This window comes from Taeniopygia guttata, chromosome 8, assembly GCF_048771995.1.
Source record: "Taeniopygia guttata chromosome 8, bTaeGut7.mat, whole genome shotgun sequence".
Lineage (NCBI taxonomy): Eukaryota > Metazoa > Chordata > Aves > Passeriformes > Estrildidae > Taeniopygia > Taeniopygia guttata.
Genome location: NC_133033.1, coordinates 22339225 through 22358189, shown reverse-complemented (window position 1 = coordinate 22358189; position 18965 = coordinate 22339225). Strand labels below are relative to the sequence as shown.

At 38.6% G+C, this 18965-nt stretch overlaps 1 protein-coding gene across 2 annotated transcripts; it reads right to left on the bottom strand.

Annotated features, from left to right (window-relative positions):
- Positions 1–68: 68 nt before the first annotated feature.
- Positions 69–17481, bottom strand: ZBTB41 (zinc finger and BTB domain containing 41). 2 transcript variants are annotated; one of them, XM_030279380.4, is made up of 11 exons: positions 17359–17481; positions 15488–16723; positions 14115–14322; positions 13339–13408; positions 10826–10973; positions 9913–10042; positions 9175–9270; positions 8543–8649; positions 7012–7117; positions 5904–5992; positions 69–5148 (listed from the first exon to the last, which is right to left on the bottom strand). In XM_030279380.4, exons 2-11 carry the CDS (start codon positions 16608–16610, stop codon positions 4508–4510), a joined length of 2718 nt encoding a protein of 905 aa, XP_030135240.4. In that variant the 5' UTR covers positions 16611–16723; positions 17359–17481; the 3' UTR covers positions 69–4507. The 2 variants fall into 2 exon arrangements, with proteins under 2 accessions (XP_030135240.4, XP_002192414.5); XM_002192378.7 differs by having other exon boundaries at positions 15488–16691; positions 17359–17480.
- Between the last annotated feature and the right edge of the window lie 1484 nt (positions 17482–18965).

Sequence of the window (18965 nt, the reverse complement as noted above, 5' to 3'; positions counted from 1 at the left end):
ACAAAAGGGGGCAGAAATCAAAGCTTAGCACAAGCACCCCTGCAAAAAATCTTGGGGAACACGCAATGTTAAGACAAAAGAACTTTACTTTTCCATAGCAAACAAAATTACACGTAGGACTGAGTACTTCCACATTTACAGTACACTTCCTAACTTTTCCTTACAGCAAAGGATTTCCCCTAAAAAGACAACTTTAAAGACTTCCATCTAAAATACCAACCTGTACAAATCACATTTAAAACACATTATCTCAATAGATGAGTGACAAAATATTGAGTTATTTTCACCCTATTCTTTCATATAAAAGGACCGGCATTTAACATGACCAAAATGGTTATGGGGGATTCAAAAAATTTTGTCATTTTTATCTTTAATCCGTCAAAACCTTTTAAACAAAAACATTTCTAATGAGGCGTGAAATAGATCCTTTTGGATTTAAGCAGGGTGACCGCCCTGCATTACATTCTGCCAGTGACATTCTTGGACGCACATGATGGAATAACCAAATTGTTGTGAGACTGTGCTGTTAGAGCAAGAGCCCACAGGACAACAGCCACAAGGACCTACAGATTCAATGCACTCTGCTTCCCTTTAGCCTCAGCCATATGGGGAACACACAGACTGGATCAGCTATGCTTGTGTGTTCCACACAGAAAAAAATTCACATCTTTTTTATTTTATCAAGGAAAAAATACCCCTATTCATCTACAACAGAATTCATTCATAATTCTACATTCATGAGCTCCTACACAGAAGTTATTTTTAATTTAAAAACTGGAGGGTCATTTATTCCTTAGCAGTCCATAACACGTTTCCTGTTTGATCAAGCACATTGCAAAGCAACTCCTTGGAAGCGATCTTCAGTTCTGGAGGCTCTTCCACATTTGCCATAGGGAAATAAGCTCAGCTATTTGATGACACCAAATACATCTTTTGTCATTGTGGTTTGGCATGACCCATCTTTAGGAACAACTACTGGAATTATAATCCAGACTATAGTAGCACTATATTTTAAAGGAAACCACTGCCTTACAGAAAAATATCTTCACCATTACAATGACTGATGTTCAGCATGAAAAGAACCCATGAGGGATACACCTCTCTAAGAAAAGTGTCAGTGCTCAAAGAGGAAATTCCAATGCAAATAAATAAAATGAACACAAAACCCACTGAAAGCATTAAAGGCAGTAACTCAGTCTACAACCAGAAATTTGTATAGCAAAAACATACAGAATTTAATATTTGAACAGAACGAGTGCACTACGTTCTCAGAATCACACAGCAGTCTGGAGTACCAGCACAGACTCCACTTTTCTTCCCAAAGGTCAGCATGTGGAAAAGATCAACTTTTTGCAATGTGCCCTAAACACTCTTTACAGATCTTTTTAAGAGACACCTGCTTCTTCCTTCTTTGGCAATAAACACTCAGCTGATCTAGGGACTGCCTGATAAAACATTTATTGTAAATGCCCCCTCCACATCAACAGCACCCACATCTGATGAGAGCACATACTGAAATAGGGGGAGCAGATACTGAGGAGTTCCAACCATGAGCTGTGAGGCACAGTCCTCTGCCCTTTGACCCCAGTCCTCCTACAACCGATTATCTTCTATCAAGCAGAAACCAGATACTTCCACCTACCAAATGAAGTCCCAGCCCATGAAAATTTACTTTGCTCATATATGAATTTTAAGTAGATGTAAAGCCATATGAATTATAGCTCATGATATTAAATAAAAATAAAAACTATGTATCTAGCACATAAGCTTTCCTATTGTCTTTCACTGTCAACTGGCAATGATCCAGCCTGACCAGCAGGTACAAACACTAACTAGTAGGGTTATCTGCAAACAAAAAACACCGAAAAACTAGTAGGTAATTTTTTCCAGGAATGACTAGTAATTCTGGTGACCCAAACAGCAAAGAGCACACTCGTTTTTCTCAAAAATGAGTCCTTTTATAGTCCATTTCTTGTTGGGCACGCACAAACATGGAGCCCTTCAAAAGTTATTGACCTTCATGTTTTCTGAATAAACAACTCAAAAAGAGAAAAAAGCCATTCTTTAGAATAGATATAAAAGGCACAATTATGAAAGAATTTTTAAAAGGACATTATCAAGTAAATATGCTCCAAATTCCATTTCAGTGTTTTCCTAGAGTGCCTTCCAAACAGACTGGACTTTAGAAGAAACAATTATTTACCAACCACTTTGAAGCTACCCTTTTGCCAAAAGCCCACAACACTTATTTCTAATGTAGGACAAGAAAAACAAGAAATAACAAAGAATTAGGCTTTTAGTCTGAGCACTGCACTGACACCACTGATGTTGGGTTACTTTCAACAGTACAATTAGAAATGCAGCAGAAATCATGTTTCATGTGCCTATGAATATGATACACACATGTAGACTTGAAAAGTACACATAAACCAGCCACTTTCAAGCCATGGAGTGTAAAGGTGACAGAAACAGTTTTATTTGGAAAGGAGATGAAAGGTGGAGTTAGAAAGCAGAAAGGGTAGTACTTGATAGTGTCCTTTCAGAAGGTGGCATTCAATGGCCTTGTTATTGCTGTGTATTTGCTAGTCTTCAGCTTCTTCCCAGATCTATTTACAGCATGTCAGTCTGAACATTCCCAGAGCACAGCTCTAAATCTTACTTTAGAGATACAAACATAGAACACTTAAACATATGTAGTCCTGTTTTAGAAACTGAACTTTTAAAGTTTAGGACTTCTATTGTGCTTCTTTGGCTAAGTCCTATTTAAATATCGGTAACACTTAAAATTCTATAACTCTGCCACTATTTAACAGCTAACAGAAATCTTTGGTGTGTTTAGGTTAAGAATCTATTAGGGTACAAGCTTCAAAATATGAACATTCAGGCAGTTCTGGCCCCTCTCCTGCAAACTGCTCAACACTGAAGTAGATGATTAATAGAATCTAACACCAAAGTATCTGAATACAATCTCAAATGAGTTTGTAGAACTGTCATAAGAGAGTCACCACAACTCCCTTGTGCTCAGCTCATTGAATAAATTTAACAGTTACAACAATACACATAAATCCAGTTTCCCATTTTAAAGATTCTTTGAGATAATAATTTAAGAATAGAGAAAACTGGAGGAAAATTTCAATCTTAATTCTCATCTTAGTAATATGGGAATCTTATTATGCAATTCTTGTGAGGAATTATGAAGATTATAAAGTTACTTCAGATACTTTCTTTGGCATCATATTCACCAAACAAACACAGAATAATTATTTTTAAAGTACACTTAAAAGAGAAAGCTTGATGAAGTTAAACTATACTAGATTTCATGGTGACACCAGACTTGTAGTTCTAAATGGGTTTTTTTTTAAAAAAAACCCATTATGTCTAGTAAAGAAAGAGCTAAAAATAATTAGACATAAAATACTCTCAAGAGGTGAACTTTGGTTTATAAACACAGTACAAGAAAGTGGGAAACAAAACAATTTAATTAGCAACTCACAAGAGATTTAGCATTACTGATTTTCTATTTTTTAAAATAGAAATAACATACTGTTCTGGAACAGTCTTTAAATTTCTCCTCTATCACACATAACCTGAAAATGGGCACATTAATGTGGGACCCTGATATCATTTATGCTTTAGCAAGGGTCAACCACGCCAACCTTTTGTGACTGTTCATGGATGAAAATGACCTTGTAAATGTTCCCATTTCTTTTGAAGTTAGAGTGTGGGGTACACTTTAGAAGACAAAGAAGATTGAAAATGCAAGAAAAAAAATGCATCTTAAAATTATATAGAACTAAGTGTAGAAAATTGACAATACCATTGTCTAGCTCTTCCCACATTCTTCGGTATTAGAGATGAAAGAAGAACTAAGAAGCCAAATTTAAGCAGCCTAATTGTCCTCAGGGGGATCACTGAACACCTTGTTTAGTGTCTTCATAAAGTATCATAAATAACTTTTCAGAAGAACCTAGTGCCTGTGTTCACTGGCTAGGCTCCACAGTCCAGCCACTTTTAAAACCCTCCAAAAATGCCTCAGGTTCAAGAAAATTATATATTAACTTCTGTGCGAAACATAATTCAAAGTTTGTGTTTCATAGCCCTGCCTGCCCTTAGAAACTTTCATGAATTTTAAATAGTCCTTATTCTTTTACAATTCTTTCTATTCCATTTAAAACATTAACTCAAAGTGAAATGCAGAAAGGCAAACAATTTTTATAAATTAATAGCCAGATATGTAATTACATTTTCAGCCACTATCCTTAAAAGATATTTCAGAGCATTATTTTTAAAAGACCATCCATAAGATTTTTAAAAACTCTTAAAATCACTCTTTCGTATGCATCAAATTGTGCCTAAATGTTCAAATATTATGTAAACAAATTGCTTTCCCAAAACTATGCAGGAGACTTAATGAGTCCAAATAAAATACAAAATATAAATCTTAGTTGCCACATCAGCCTTCTGGTGGCCACTGGCTTAGCAAATTCGGTGGAATGTTATGGTCTGATCATGAATGTTCGTTGTTTGAAATACTCTGTACAGTGGGAGTTGTATCGAGCCCCAGCAGAGTTCCAAGATACGACTGGTCTCTAGGATCCAGCATCTGCTCAGGCCTCACAGGATGAACGATATTTGCAGGCTGTGGAGTCAGGGCGTATTTCTCGAGGAAGGAGAGCTCCGCTGCTCGCTGATAATCCGGCTGCTCCGGCTGCGGGGGCAGGATGCCATGGGACGGAGCGCTGTGCTGCACCAGCTCTGCTTGGGGGTCTGGCATGGCAACGGGGACCAGAGTCACAGGCACACACACTTCCGGGGATACATTCTGCAGCAAAGTTTTGGCTTCTGATTGATATGCTTTGGACTGTTCCACATACTGTTTAGCCTCAGTTTGGTAAATTTTGTCATCAGAGGTGTACTGCACTGGTAAGGAGACTAGCTTTTCCTCCGAAGATGCCAATGCCTCTTCTGCAGCCTTAGACCCATGAACGTGATCAATATGATACTTCAGCTTGTCTTTTCGTTTAAATGTTGCATTGCAGTGTTGGCAGTTAAAAGGTCGAGCATCTGAATGAATAACCATGTGTTTTGTTAATGTCTTCTTTATTCTGAAAGACTGATTACAGATCTGACATTTGTAGGGCTTCTCACCTGTAAAGACAGAGAAGTAACCATTAGTTACTCTGAGTAACATCATATCACACATAAATATGCAAATACCTTCCAGGGATTAAGGCATCAAGACCTACCATGAAACAATTGTACTGAAAACAAACTGTAAGTTCAGCATCTATTCCACAATCAAGAGAGTGATTGGGAATTTGTTTAGAAGTTATATTGGCATACTCTTCTCCTTACGTACAATTCTCTCAGTACTCTGGACTTACATTAGAATACAAACCAAATTAAAAATAATAGTCTTTTAACTGTTATGATACTGGAATTAAATGAGCTCAATTTTTACATCTATATGTTTCAAAAGGCAATGATTTTCCTAAACACAAGGCAGGAAAAGAAAAGTCAAAGAGAAAGGACATAGCCCTCTCCAAAGGGAGTTCACTACTTATTTAGATTACCACTTGAAATGCAGTAATCTCTGGAGCACAGAAACATTTAGAAAGTCTGGATAAATTTGGCAAGAACACGCATACCAGTGAACTAAAGGAGGAGGTGCAAAAAGTGCCCCACAAACCTGGGCTGAGATTATCAGTATTCCAGCTAAACAATCATAAAACAGTATTCAGCAATGGTTAGTATATAACAATGAATAAAATCTTGCTGCTTTCTCCTTCTCTCATCCTGAATGCTCAACAACCATAAGGAATAAAATCATTGAATCAATATTGATGCACAAAAATACATTTTTATGTGCTTTGTGGTTTGGTTGGGGTTTATTTTCTTGTTACCTGAATGTGTCCTAAAATGCATTTCCAAACTTGATTTCCCTTTAAAAACTTTCTTACAGACTTCACACTGGTGAAATGTTGCTTTATATCTTTAAAGAAAAAAAGACATTTCATGTTACTTTTTTTGTAACCAATTAACAGTAATGTCCACAATCCTTCCTGAACTCTTTAACTGCAAAATAGCTTAATACCAAACTTTCCAAATTTCCTCACTTATATGCCTGTTTCCTGGCATCTACATACCAATAAGGTCAATAAGACTCTTTTCAATATTCAACTTTATTCTCTGTCAGGATGGCACTTAAGTATTCAAAGAACAAAAGCCACTAAAACTTCTTTTTTAACCCCAAAAACCTCCTTAAGTAGCATTTTTTTTTTGCCCAACACCCACAAAGAAGCTTTTACTTTGACAGAATCAGGCCATAAATAAGGTTCTAGGAATGGCAGAATTTCTAGGTAGGCTACTGCCTACCAAGGGAAAAAAACAGAATAAGCAACGTTCTGTACTTTTAAGTCGGACACATCTTTAATGGCTTCTACACAACACTAATGAGTACTAACAGCTGAAACACATCATTTGAAAATAACCGGAGCTGTTTATTTCAAATGGCTGCGAGGTTTATTTTTAGAGCTCAAGGGTTTTAAAACCCTATTGCATTTTCACGTTAGAAACACAACTTGGGTTTCAAAGTTTTTACCTCCTTTCAGAGCCACTAATCTGCTGCCAGCTTCTAAAACACCTTAAATGTGAAATAACTCTTCCTGTGCTTACATAATGACTAGTAATTCAGTTTTAACTAGTCTGCAATGACAATATAACAGCAAACCAACAATTAAGAACAACACTGAGACAGATAATTGACAAATTAAAGTCTGATCCTTTTTAATGCTATTATTTATTTAATAGTGCTACAAATTAAATACCTAGCTTAAATTGTGAAGGCAATTTTCTGACATCCCCTTCAAACTGTAATAACATCTCTATGAAGCCTGAGGTACAGGCATGACAAATACACAGAAAAGCAGAATTCTGCTCACACATGCAAGTCGTAACAAAACCAGTTACAGTACAGAAGCATTTATGCAGTTGTAAAAACCTCACACTTACTTCTGCCAAACTTTTTCTCCTAGATGAACACTTTTATAATGAACAGTGAGGTGATCTCGACGGCCAAAACATTTTCCACATTCCTCACACTGATGTGCTTTTTCACCTACAAGAGCAAAATTCAACAAATTTTGGTTAAATCTTTTTGGAACTTACTAAATGTCTATGACCTATAATCATGTTCCCAAAGTTCAGTCAATCAAGCTCCTCCACACCTCACTTGGAGAAGGATTCTCTCCTATTAAAGAAGAAAGTTTAGGAAGCACACTGGTTCTATCAGAGTAGGGACTTTACCACTTGTTAAATAGGACTAGTCCATATGATTCCAACAAAGAATTTTGTGCTCCAAGTCAAGAGAGTTCCCCAGACACTCACTGCATGGGAGCACAAGTGCATGACTGGGAATGTACTCTCTTCATTATGACCTGAAATGTGGTACCTTCAATAATTCAGCTGTTTTGAAGAGAAGCTTATTGAAACATACCAATTATTTTCAGCTACTAATTTGTGTAATTTAAAATGACACCTCAGTATTTATCATTTTATTCATCCTTGTGGACATAGTTACCTTTTTCTTTTATGCTGCTGTTTAAGAGTATCTTGATGCTTTTTAGTCATCTTGAGATCTTCCACAGAATATTTCTTCTCATGTAAATAGGGGTGTGGACAGTCAAAGAATGTAACTTTCTAGAGGGGGAAAAGCAAATAGAGCAGAAAAGAGGATTTCTTTTTTCTTTTTTTTTTTTTTTTTTTGGTACTTGGACTTTTCAAAGATTTCTCTATTTAATAGCAGACATTATGATTTCAAACACCTGGAAAGAAGCTGTCTTTCACATAAAGACTCAGGAAGTTTAGACTCTGATCACTTTCATACTTCCATGCTGCCTACAAAGTATTTTGCCTCCTAGAAGGTCGTATTTCCTCTGGATCCTGTTGTGAAAAAGTCACTGGTGAATCTTTGCTCTTCCTATACATTTGATAACCTTTCTGCTCTCAGAGAAACAGATGTTTTTTTCTTCCTCCTGATCATCCCAATCTGTTCATAGGGCGGATTCCCTCAGCCTTCCTTCCCTCTTTCCCACAAAAGAGACTTCAGAAACACCTCTCTGATGCTCTTTACATTGAAGTGATCAGTGTTCAAACTTTGACAGAGACTCTGACAGCTTCTCCTGTGTTGTGGCAATAATGTTTCACCCAATTGCTATTAAAAAAAAGAAATCTGGAATCATAAAAAAAAAATCCTCCTTTTTCACTTTTGCTTTTTGTATTTATGATTGTTAAAGCAATTCATTGTTACATGTTTTTGACTGTCCCTCAGCTTTCTATGGTATCATGGAGGAAACATTTGGCTTTTAAACCTTTAAAACACGTAAGATTAACTTCACTTTGGTAGACCTTAAAAAGAGTGGCAGGAACTTTTATCAGGCCTAAAACATTGCATGCACTGACAAAAAGATTCCATCATTAACTTTTTATTTGGTTTTATTTCAAAATAGTAATTTTGAAGCCAGTTTCCAAAGAAAATACCTACCTGAATGTATTTTTTTGTGTTTTGTCAGATGGTCATGCCGAATAAACGTTTTCCCACATTCTTCACATTCATATCTCTTGTCATCATGATGCACTCTTAGATGAAGTCTGCATATTGAGTCATAAACATGACCATAAAATACAATTTTGTTTAAATAATATGTACTGCTAATTGAATGCAAAACAGCAGAAAATGCAGTCTTTAATGCTTCACATAAGTATCAGGAAGTAACTTGCAGCTGAACTGCACCTGAATTGTTCTTAGAAAGCACGAGAGAACTGAGCTGAGCTCTCTTATGTGAAATTAATTTAGTGGGGTGTTTTAGTCCTCTGCTTATTTTCTCTTTGAATAACAAATTGAAATTTTACGTGTACAAAAAACTCAACTTTGAGAAAAGATTTGTAGGTTTTTGGGGTTTTTTTTTTGTGTTTAAGCCATTAATGTATTGCAAATGAAATGAGTTCTCACAGATCAGCAATATATTTTTTAAATTGAAAGATGTTTAGAACATTTACTAATGTTCTCAGAGGTGGAGTACATCAGACACATACATTACAAAGAATTATGTCAATAACATGAATACATATATATCACCAAAATAGTTTAGCAGCTTGTTTAATAAAAATCTATACCTGTAAGAGCTTCCATGACGAAAACTCTGCCCACAAATACTGCAAAGATGAGGCTTCTCTCCACTGTGAATTCTCAGATGTTCTTTCAAAGTTGTTCTGTTTAATAAAAGCCAGTAAAATTCCATTTTAAGCAATGTCCCTTGCCACTTTAAAGTGAAGCATATTATCATTTTCTCAATTTCTTTCACCATGATGGATCACAGTAGCTCCGAGTGACTGTATAATTTCAGATATACACACCAACACATGCATTCAATAGGTCTGGCAATGTATTTACTGAACCAACTGAGTCTAGAAACAGTACCATGAAAGAAATAAAACACTGTCCCAATGTAAATTTGGAAAACATACATTAAAGAAAACATCTTTCCCAAAAAATTGCAAGATGTTTTTGCACAACAGAGAAACTTAAGTTTCTTAACAACTTAAGTTAAGAACTTAAGTTTCTTAACAACTTAAGAAACCTAAGTTTCTTAAGTAAGAAACTTAAATGAAGTGAATGAGAGGTAAGACTTTCTTAATATATTTGCACTTCATAATTAATTACCTACAGCTGTCGCCCTTAATTTTAGGGGTGATCAAAAAATCCCATGCTACCACTCACACTACCTTTTAATACATTGATACTCTGAAATGATTTCATTTATGTTAAAAACTCCAAGCATATTCAAGAGCAATCCAAGCATGCAAACTATTGCTGTGTTCTGCTGAAGTTCAAGTAGTCAGGCAAGTCCTTACCGTTCCCTGACGGATTTCCCACAGATGAAACATGTCCATTTCCTCTTTCCCCCATGGGTACATTCTATGTGGCGTTTCAGATTCCCTGTGTCATTAAACTGGCGGCCACAAATATCACAAGGAAAAGGCCCTACAGGGAGACAGACACACAGAGTAGGATTGACTATCAGCTAAAATAAACAGCAAGCCCAGACTGGTTACTTTTGAAAACCCTCATCAATTTACAAAGCAAAAGCTTTGCCTAACAAATGATTCCTCTTTAGTGCAGTCAGCATACTTCAGTTAGCTTTTGTGAGCTTTCTGCTAAGTTACTTCTAAGATCTGTCATTTTGGCAACTTTCATGACCGTAAAGCAAAAAATCAGAATTCACAGCCAAAAGCAATTAAGCTCACTTAGATCACTGGAAATAAAAAATTCTTATCACCCAGCTAGTTCCTACCCAATAATCAGTAGTATGAAAAAAGTCTGCAGAATACTTTAGGAGGAAAGGAAAAGGTCTTCTGAAAACTTGAGGAAGAATCTGACTCTCTAACTGAGAATCAATTTCGTGCAAAAAACTTTCAAATCAAGTTTGAAAGGAAAGGAAAAGGTCTTCTGAAAACTTGAGGAAGAATCTGACTCTCTAACTGAGAATCAATTTCGTGCAAAAAACTTTCAAATCAAACTAACCTTAATTCTTCTTCCTCCCCCAAATTCTGACTTTTTTGGGTACAAGACAATGCCTCAAAAAGACAGCTGAACACAAAAGTAAAAACCCAACCATCAAAAATACCTTCCAACAACTCTCCACCAAAGTGGAAGAGAGAATTGTAAAAGAATGTGGGGTGGAAACCAGACTGACCAGGACATAAAATGGTGGGGGAATGTTTTACTTTAAATCTAGTGTTTACATTCAGAAGGAAGCTTCTATACCGAGATGGAACTTTTCTTGATGTTTCAGTCTTGCAAAGCGGGATTTAAAATGCTCTTCACAGTAGGTACATTTGAAGGGTTTATCCTGAGAGTGAAGGATCATATGCTCTTCTAAGTGAGGTCTTCGAGTGAAAGATTTCTTACAAATCTGAAATGATAACACACTTTGTCAAAGATACACCCATTATAACCACATTCTTTTCCTATTCATAAACTCATAACAGTTTATTTCATCTGCTCTCTTTAGCAATGTAAGATTAAACATGTATTCTTCAAAAACCTACTCTATGCCAGTAGGTTTTTGTCAACATCAAAACAAACCCGTGCTCTACATAAACCACAGTGGACTGTAATTGCATAGATCAGGATGCAGATCCAGCCTAAATCAACTACTGGCAACTCCTGCATGCAGTTATATGTTCCTCTCCAGTCCTTCTTTCTACTGATTCCAGCACTTCCCAGATTCCCTTCCTAGGGTTCTTCAACACAGTAACTCAGCCAAGAATAACCCAGTGGAAAAAAGCAAATAGCTTTGGCTTGGTTTTGGATGCTGAAACAGTTTAGTTGGACTGTGGTAGAAGTTGTTGTAGTATAAGCTACTGCAGAACCAAAGTCATACCTGTTCCTTTATCTCCTCTGGGAAATTCTCTGACAGCAGGTATTAAAGAGAAAATGCCAATACCAACAAGGAAATGTAACTCAAAATACATTTTAGAACTACAGGACCATCACAAGCCTAACATTATGTGTGCTTTTTAGTACTGTTTTCAGATTAACCAAAACCAAAACATTCAAGAATTATTAGTAGTGACTTAAGTAAGTATGCAGTACAATTACAGAATTGAATCCACAGCTCAAATTCAGGCATTTAAACCAGGTATTATAATTTATCATCAGGGTCCTATGCTTCAACACACTAAGTGCTCACATATTTCCCTGTGAGACTCCTCTGGTGTTTATGACAGTTCAGCTGAGCACTACAACTCCCACACATTAACCCCTGCAATCAGCTTCACCAAGCACACATGAATAAGGAAACCAAAACCAGCAGCTCTATTTGTTTAAAAAATCATTAATGTTAAATAGAGATTTAAGAAAATCCATACTTGCATAAAGTATAATAGTCCTCTTGTTTTTCCTTACTATTAATATATATTGTTTGTGTAAATTTGCTCATATTCCTCAAGGATTAAAATATGGTCAGCAAATCCTGTTGTTCACAGACAGATTACAGCATAAACCAATAACCTTAGTGAATCCTGCAGCTGACAGCTGTGGCACCTGTGCCCTCAGAACACGCCACATGAACAAACAAAGTCACAGCACAGCACCCAAGGGTCCTGTTCAATGTCCAACTGCTGTAAAAGTTGTAATTCTACCCGCTTTTAATTCAAGTCCATTTTTAATGCACATGAGCTCTACAGGAGCTCATTTCTTTAAAAATGTCTACTTAGAATTTTCAATTTAAAAAATAAACCCACAAACCAGGAAGTGGAGTTTATCAAATCACTCATCTGGCAACACATTTTCCCATGAATGAATGTCAACAATGTTGCACAACTGAGTCTCCCGTTACTGTGTTCCTTATCTAGTAACAAACAGAATCTGTAACAGGTTCACACAATACAGCCTCACCTGGAAGATAACACCCTTTGATGAACCAGGTAATAGCCTTGAACCACAATCCCACCAGCTGCATAATGAACAATACAAATTCCTACGGCTGGTATCTCCCAACCTCCTACTGTATGTTTACAAGTGAAAGTTCCCATATAAAACAAGGTTTGTAATTATGTTACAGCACCTAATATTACAGACATACTGCAGCAGACAGCAGCTTGCACAAACAAAACAGCTGCCCTAAAAACATAAAGGAAACTAATTCCCTTAAAAAATAGCAACACCAAAACCCCACATGTGAAACCTTAAAACATTACTTGGCAGCATACACATAGAGAATGGAAATTCTACAAATTCCTTTTTAGAGCAGATGTATTTTCACACATATACCTCTCACAGGAAAATCAAGTAAAGGATTCTGTGATTTTACAACCAGAGATAAATTTAGCACAAATTTACAACTCTGTTGACATGCATATGCAGCTAAATGAGAAAGTGTTTAATATATATTTTCCTCACAATTGAGAGATCCTTCCTGTAACAGTGTACTTTATGGTCAGAGTTTGTTATGTGTAATTAACAGGAGAGCAAATACTAATTTTAAAGCATTCATAACACTCAAGTCTAATAATCTGTAAACTGATGTTTTTGAGAAAATACTGCCTCTAACTATTTTAGAATTCAAATTGGGATTATTTATCTGACCAGAGGCTGTACATACAGACAAAGTTCAGTCCTTAAATCAGCAGCTAAAGGAAATTTATCACTTGGAGGAAAAACATCCCTTAGAAAGCTTTCTGAGATTTCACAGAAACATATACCAGATTTTTGTTCAAGTTCAGAGAAGATAAACTCTGTATGGGGGAAAAAAAAAGTACTGAAGTATTACTTACATCACATTTCCAACCTTCATTCTTTGTCTTCTTGATAGAAAGAAATTCTTGTACATTCTCTGGATGAAACCTAGGAGAAAAAAGCTGAAAGTAGTCATAACTTTCCAAGATGAAGATAATCCAAATACTAAATATCTATTCTAAGCTTTATATGTCATGGGAGTTGATCACCACACTGGCAGAACAGAATACTGATGCTGAAACAATTCTAATGACACAAGTAACTGGAAAGCGGTGCTGACTATGGATTCCTGTAGAACTTCATACAACATTTGATAAGACAAGAGGCATAAGTTTCAACTTATAGATATTTACAAAGCAAAAAGAAAAAAGGCAGTATGTAAATAATAATACCTTATAGTTAGACCTGCCATAAATTATTTATCTATAAGAATCTGCACAGAAATGGTTTAGACCTCTCTTATCAACAGTAAAGAACTGATATCTAAAACTAAACAACATATTTTATTCTACCTTCAAATTAAAAGCAGTCAGGTAATTTTTAACTCTGATATGTTCTTACTGTGCCAGCTTATCTGAAAGATTCTAAAATTTATAATAAAAACTTTTGGCAGAACCCCCACAGAAGCACTACTGCTATTTCTTACAGCAGGTTAGGTGATACTGCTATCCCTGTGCCCTCTGAAAAGGCAGGTATTTGAAGAAATAGTTATAAATATAATGCAGAATATGTTGTGTTTATATATATGCTTATCTTTCTATTTAAAATGAAAAATGCTTCTTCAGAAATACCAGACACATTCTGCAATACTTGCCTCTTCACGTGCTTTGCTAAGGTCTTCTTGCTTGCATGCAGCTTATTGCAATAGGGACATTTGTGCTCCTTCTTAAGGAAGTCAGTGTCACTGGAGTGCTTCTTTCTGTGCACTGTCAGGTTGGACTTGGTTGAGTAGCGCTGGTGACAAATATCACATTCAAAAGGCTTCTCACCCGTGTGGACACGAGTGTGGGTCTCGTATTTGCCTGGACAACAGAGTCAAATCTGTTAGCATGAACTGTAACAGGGATCACCTGCAATAGGAATGTCTGGGGTTTGTTCTATAATCTCACATACAGTCAAGCTCTAAGTACCCTCCACATCCATCCAAAGATTCTTACTGGCTTACACCACTGAGAACTGCCCAGTGCTCACTTATGTGTTTAATCCTAGGTCTCTACAAACACTCCCATCTTCCTAAGTTTGTGCAAGGGTTACAAGTCAGTCTTGTTCAACCCTACAGTATAGTCTGACCTTAAATACTATACTGCAAATTACAGTCCTATTCTTTCACTACACTGATCATGAGTACCTTTGCAGAATGGTGAACAGCCTCACAACAAACGGGTAATCTTAAGGTACTTTCAAGTAGCAGAACACTGAGTGAATGATACAAACCCTTGCACATTATTTGGGACCCAACATACTACCAGAAACAAAAATGCTACTCTCTCATTTCTTTCACACGGCTTGCATTCCCTATTCTGTTTGCCAATGTTTTTTTCAGAGGACAAAATTCTGTCCTGTGGATAAATCTACCTTGAGTCAATAGCAGTCTCTCTGCTTTGTACTAGGTTTTACTTTTTTTCTCTGTAGAATATACATGCATGCTGCTGTATAGTAAATTTATGAGCTTCTGCAGCTCATAAATTTAACATGTAAGTCAATCGTCCATTGGAATACAAGCTTATAAAGAAATACTTTATGTATCACTTCTTTTAATGCATGCTTGTCATGGATTTATTTGAGCACAGAACTAGAATTCTAAGTTATGAAAGTGCAAAGAGAAAGGGGCTTCCAATGCATGCAGAACCAAAATGTACCATTCCAACCCTAAATACTCACAGGCCATTTATTTCTGCACAGTAGCTGTGCTTTTACACACTGTACTAACAACCAGAATCCAGAGCAGTGGAAGAGAAATAAATATAGTATTTGCAGTTTTTTAAAATAATGTGCTCAGATAATTTATTGAAACTATTCAGCACCACAGACACAACAACTTGAAACACTTCAAGAAAATAGCAGCACACTGGACCAGTGAGATGATCCAGAAATTCTTATATTCACTCTCCAGGACAGAGAAAAACTTGGTTTATTTCCCACACAAACAGCACCACCATGAAGGATATAAACCAAACTCACTCTTACCTATTCGATCAAACTTTTTGTCACACTTGGGACACTGCAGTAGTTTTTTGCTACTGCTTTGAATGATGACTGGAGCTAAGCCTTCAGGAATATTCCCCATTGAGTCAACTGCCTCAGAACCCTCTTCAGCATCATTCTGTTCCTTTTCGCTTTGTTCTTCAGATTCCGAATCTTCACCTGACATTTCCTCTTCCTGCCCATCTTCATCCACATTGCACTCACTTTCACTGTCTTCAAATTCACTTCTCTCAGATGTCTCCTTGTCAGAACTGACTTTTTCCAAGTTGCTGTCAGAGGCATCACCACTTTCATTGTCACTGATACCGAACTTCACTGGACATTTGCGGCTTCTCGTGGAGCGTCTGGTGGAAAAGCTGGCCTTCTCAACCATTTTTAACCCATGCTTTTGTTCCAGGGAAAGGGGGCGGTGGGCTTTAGCCAAATGATTTTCTAAGGACTTCTTGTAACAGAAACTTCGACCACAAAAAGTGCACTGATGACTATTTAATAGTTTACCTGTCAGTTCACTGAGTGTTTCTACTGGTGTAGGTGCATCAGTAACCACATCAGTCTGTACACTGGAAACACTTTCGTTATTTAGTAACTTCACTGCATCTATGATATCTAAAAATTTTGCTGCTTCCAGCACTAATGGAATTTCATTTTTATACACAAAAAACTCAGAAGTGTAAAGAAACTCAAGCAAATGCTGAAAGACAGAATGAGTTACATGATCTAACGTGACAACATCAATGCTTGGATTTTTGCTCAAACAGGCATGAAAATAACTACTCCCAACAGCCACAACAACTTTGTGAGCACTAAATTCTTTGCCTTCTACAATTATGAGTAAATCACAAAACGATGGATGTTTCTGTCTATCATCATTTAAGTATTTAAGTAGATTTTTGTTATATTGCAATGAGCTTAGGAGCTTTCTCTGTTCTGGTGATGGTGAAAGTTCTTGGGAAGATTCAAGCTGATCTGCAGGAGCTATTTCTGTAGACTTGGAGACAATTTCTTGCGCACAGTCCACTACAAGAATCTGTTCTGAAGTATCTTTCTCATGGCCAAGATGAACCTTTTCATTTAGACTTGCAGCGAGCCGTCTCCTTTTCTTCATTGCAAAAGTGCAACTTCAGGATCAGGAGCTTCATAGGTGATTACCAAAGAGTTCCCGTGAAGACTTGGCTCTGCTCTGGACCTTAAGAAATTATGCAACAGTAATTTCATACTCTGCCAAAAGAATTATGATAATAAGTATTCTTAGCGCTTAAACATTACTTCAATTTTTAATAACGCTTTCTATATTTCACTGTTAGTTTTATGTATGTGCGCAACTGAGGCTTTATTAAATCACTAAAATCTCTCTGCGCTGCAGACCGCGGCATAACCTGCTGCGAGCCAGCGAGCAGACACTGCCTATTCTTAGCTCTAAGGCGGCGGCCGGGCTGGCTCCGCTCGGCTCCCGGCCGCATTTAGCCCGTGCCGCACACCGGGACGGCCGCGCACTGTTGTTGTTATTACTGCCCCGCAGCTTGCTCTCTGTGCGTTTCACCCCAGCGGGGCAAAGCCAGCACGGCTGCTCCCCAGGCGGGCCGGACCCCCAGCGCCCGCCGGGGCCGCCCGGCCCTGCCGCGCCCGTCCCCGCCGAGCGGCCGCGCTGCCCCGGCCCGGGGACGCTGCTCCCGTTCCCCGCCGAGACAGGGCGGGGCCGGGCGGGGCAGGGCCGGCCCGAGCGGGATCAGCGCCACCGAGCGCAGGGGCACCGAGGCCGCCGCCGTCCCGCGGCGCTTAAAATGGCCGCGCCCTCCCCTGTCCCGTCCCGTCCCGCTCCCCCGCGCCCCCCGGCGCGGCCCCGTCCGTCGCACCTGCGCGGCGCCGGGCGCTCCCGGGGCCGCTCGGCCGCCCAACGCCGCTGCCCCCGCTCCGGCCCCGCGCCCGCCGCTTCCGGGCCCGCCGCCCGCGTCAGCGGGGTCACGGCGGCGCTTCCGAGCGGGGCGGGGCGCGGCGGCTGCGCGGGCGGGACCGCGCCCCCGAGGCTGAAAGCAGCGGGCAGGAGCCAGGAGAGCTCGACTAGCGATGGCCGAGCTGCCGCCGGCTCTGCGCCATGACACCCCGCCGGGGCTGACCCCTGCTTTGAAGCAGTGCGCCTAGGGGCTTGTGAAATTCACGGGTTTTCTGCTTCCCGTGGTTCTGTTCAATAATACGAGTTTTGTTTGCCGCTTGAGCATTTTGAAGCACTGGACATGAAACTGCCACGTTCGTGCTTCCCGGGTGGCAGAGGGAGCAGCCGCGGAGGCGCCCCTCGGCTCGCGGGACGCGCTCGGGTGCCGCTCCGCAGCGGACGGAAAGCGCTGCCTCCTGCTCTTCCAGCTCCATCTCTCCCAAGATAACCAATTGCCAGTGACAGTGTGACACCGAAACTGAGCTTGTTTTCCTGACAGCCTTAAAGAAGGATTAACGGAGGATTAAGCCGTATTCCACAACATGCATTCTGTATTTGTGATCTGTAAATGGATACTGAACAAAGTGTGACTCGCAGGTCTTGCATTTAAAAATATAATAAAAGTACTGAATGTTCTTAAAGCATTTGTTATCTCCTGAGTGTTGCTGTACTGCTCGTACTCACAGCCCTGCAGTTTCCTCGCAGTTTACACATATTGAACTTCGACTTTGGGTTTGTTGTTGGTTGGTTGGTTTCCTTTTTAATAGTACATTACAATGAAACTAATTCAATAGCAAACTGTTTCAAATAATATTCTAAGTAGAACCAATTCTTTTATTCAGTTATTCTATAGTGAAACAGTGGTGTCAATAAAAATAGAACAATCAAGATTACTATGGTTTTCTTGCATTAAAGACAAAAATCTACTTACCTCTCAGCCATCTGCTCTTTTAGGATATTCCTTGTGCATGCCCACCTTTCTTTTCTGCAGAATAGTTAAACTGAACCTAAACTGTAAAAATTAGTTTCTCTGTTTGGTATGTTTCTCTGTTTTGATTTTGCATGGAAAAAGAAAGTTCTAGAGCAAGGCACTTTAGATTTTAAGCTGAGCCTTACATTTCACTCTAATCTGAATAGCAAGCACATAAAAACATCATTAGTGGGTAATTGGCTTCTTGGGTCTTACTGTTTCCATAGCAAATCCCTCATTTGGAAAGTAGAAAACTAAGTGCTTCATCAGTTTTCATGAGTGAAATTAATAAGGAAAATGCAGCCTTGATGAAAACTATTTTGCCAGCAAGCATAACCAAGCCAGGGAAGTGCTCCCTGGGACAGGGATAGTTTCTTTTATGTTGTTGGGGGCCTGGGGAAGGGTTTGGGTTTTATTCCCTAGATAACTACCTAGTTTTTTCTTTATTTGCTGCTGCTATTATTTGCTCTGTCTTGAGTACAATGTGGTTTCTTGGCAGTCTACAAAGCATCCTACAGCTTATTGCCAAACTGTACAAGTTCAGCGGGCATTTTGGCTTA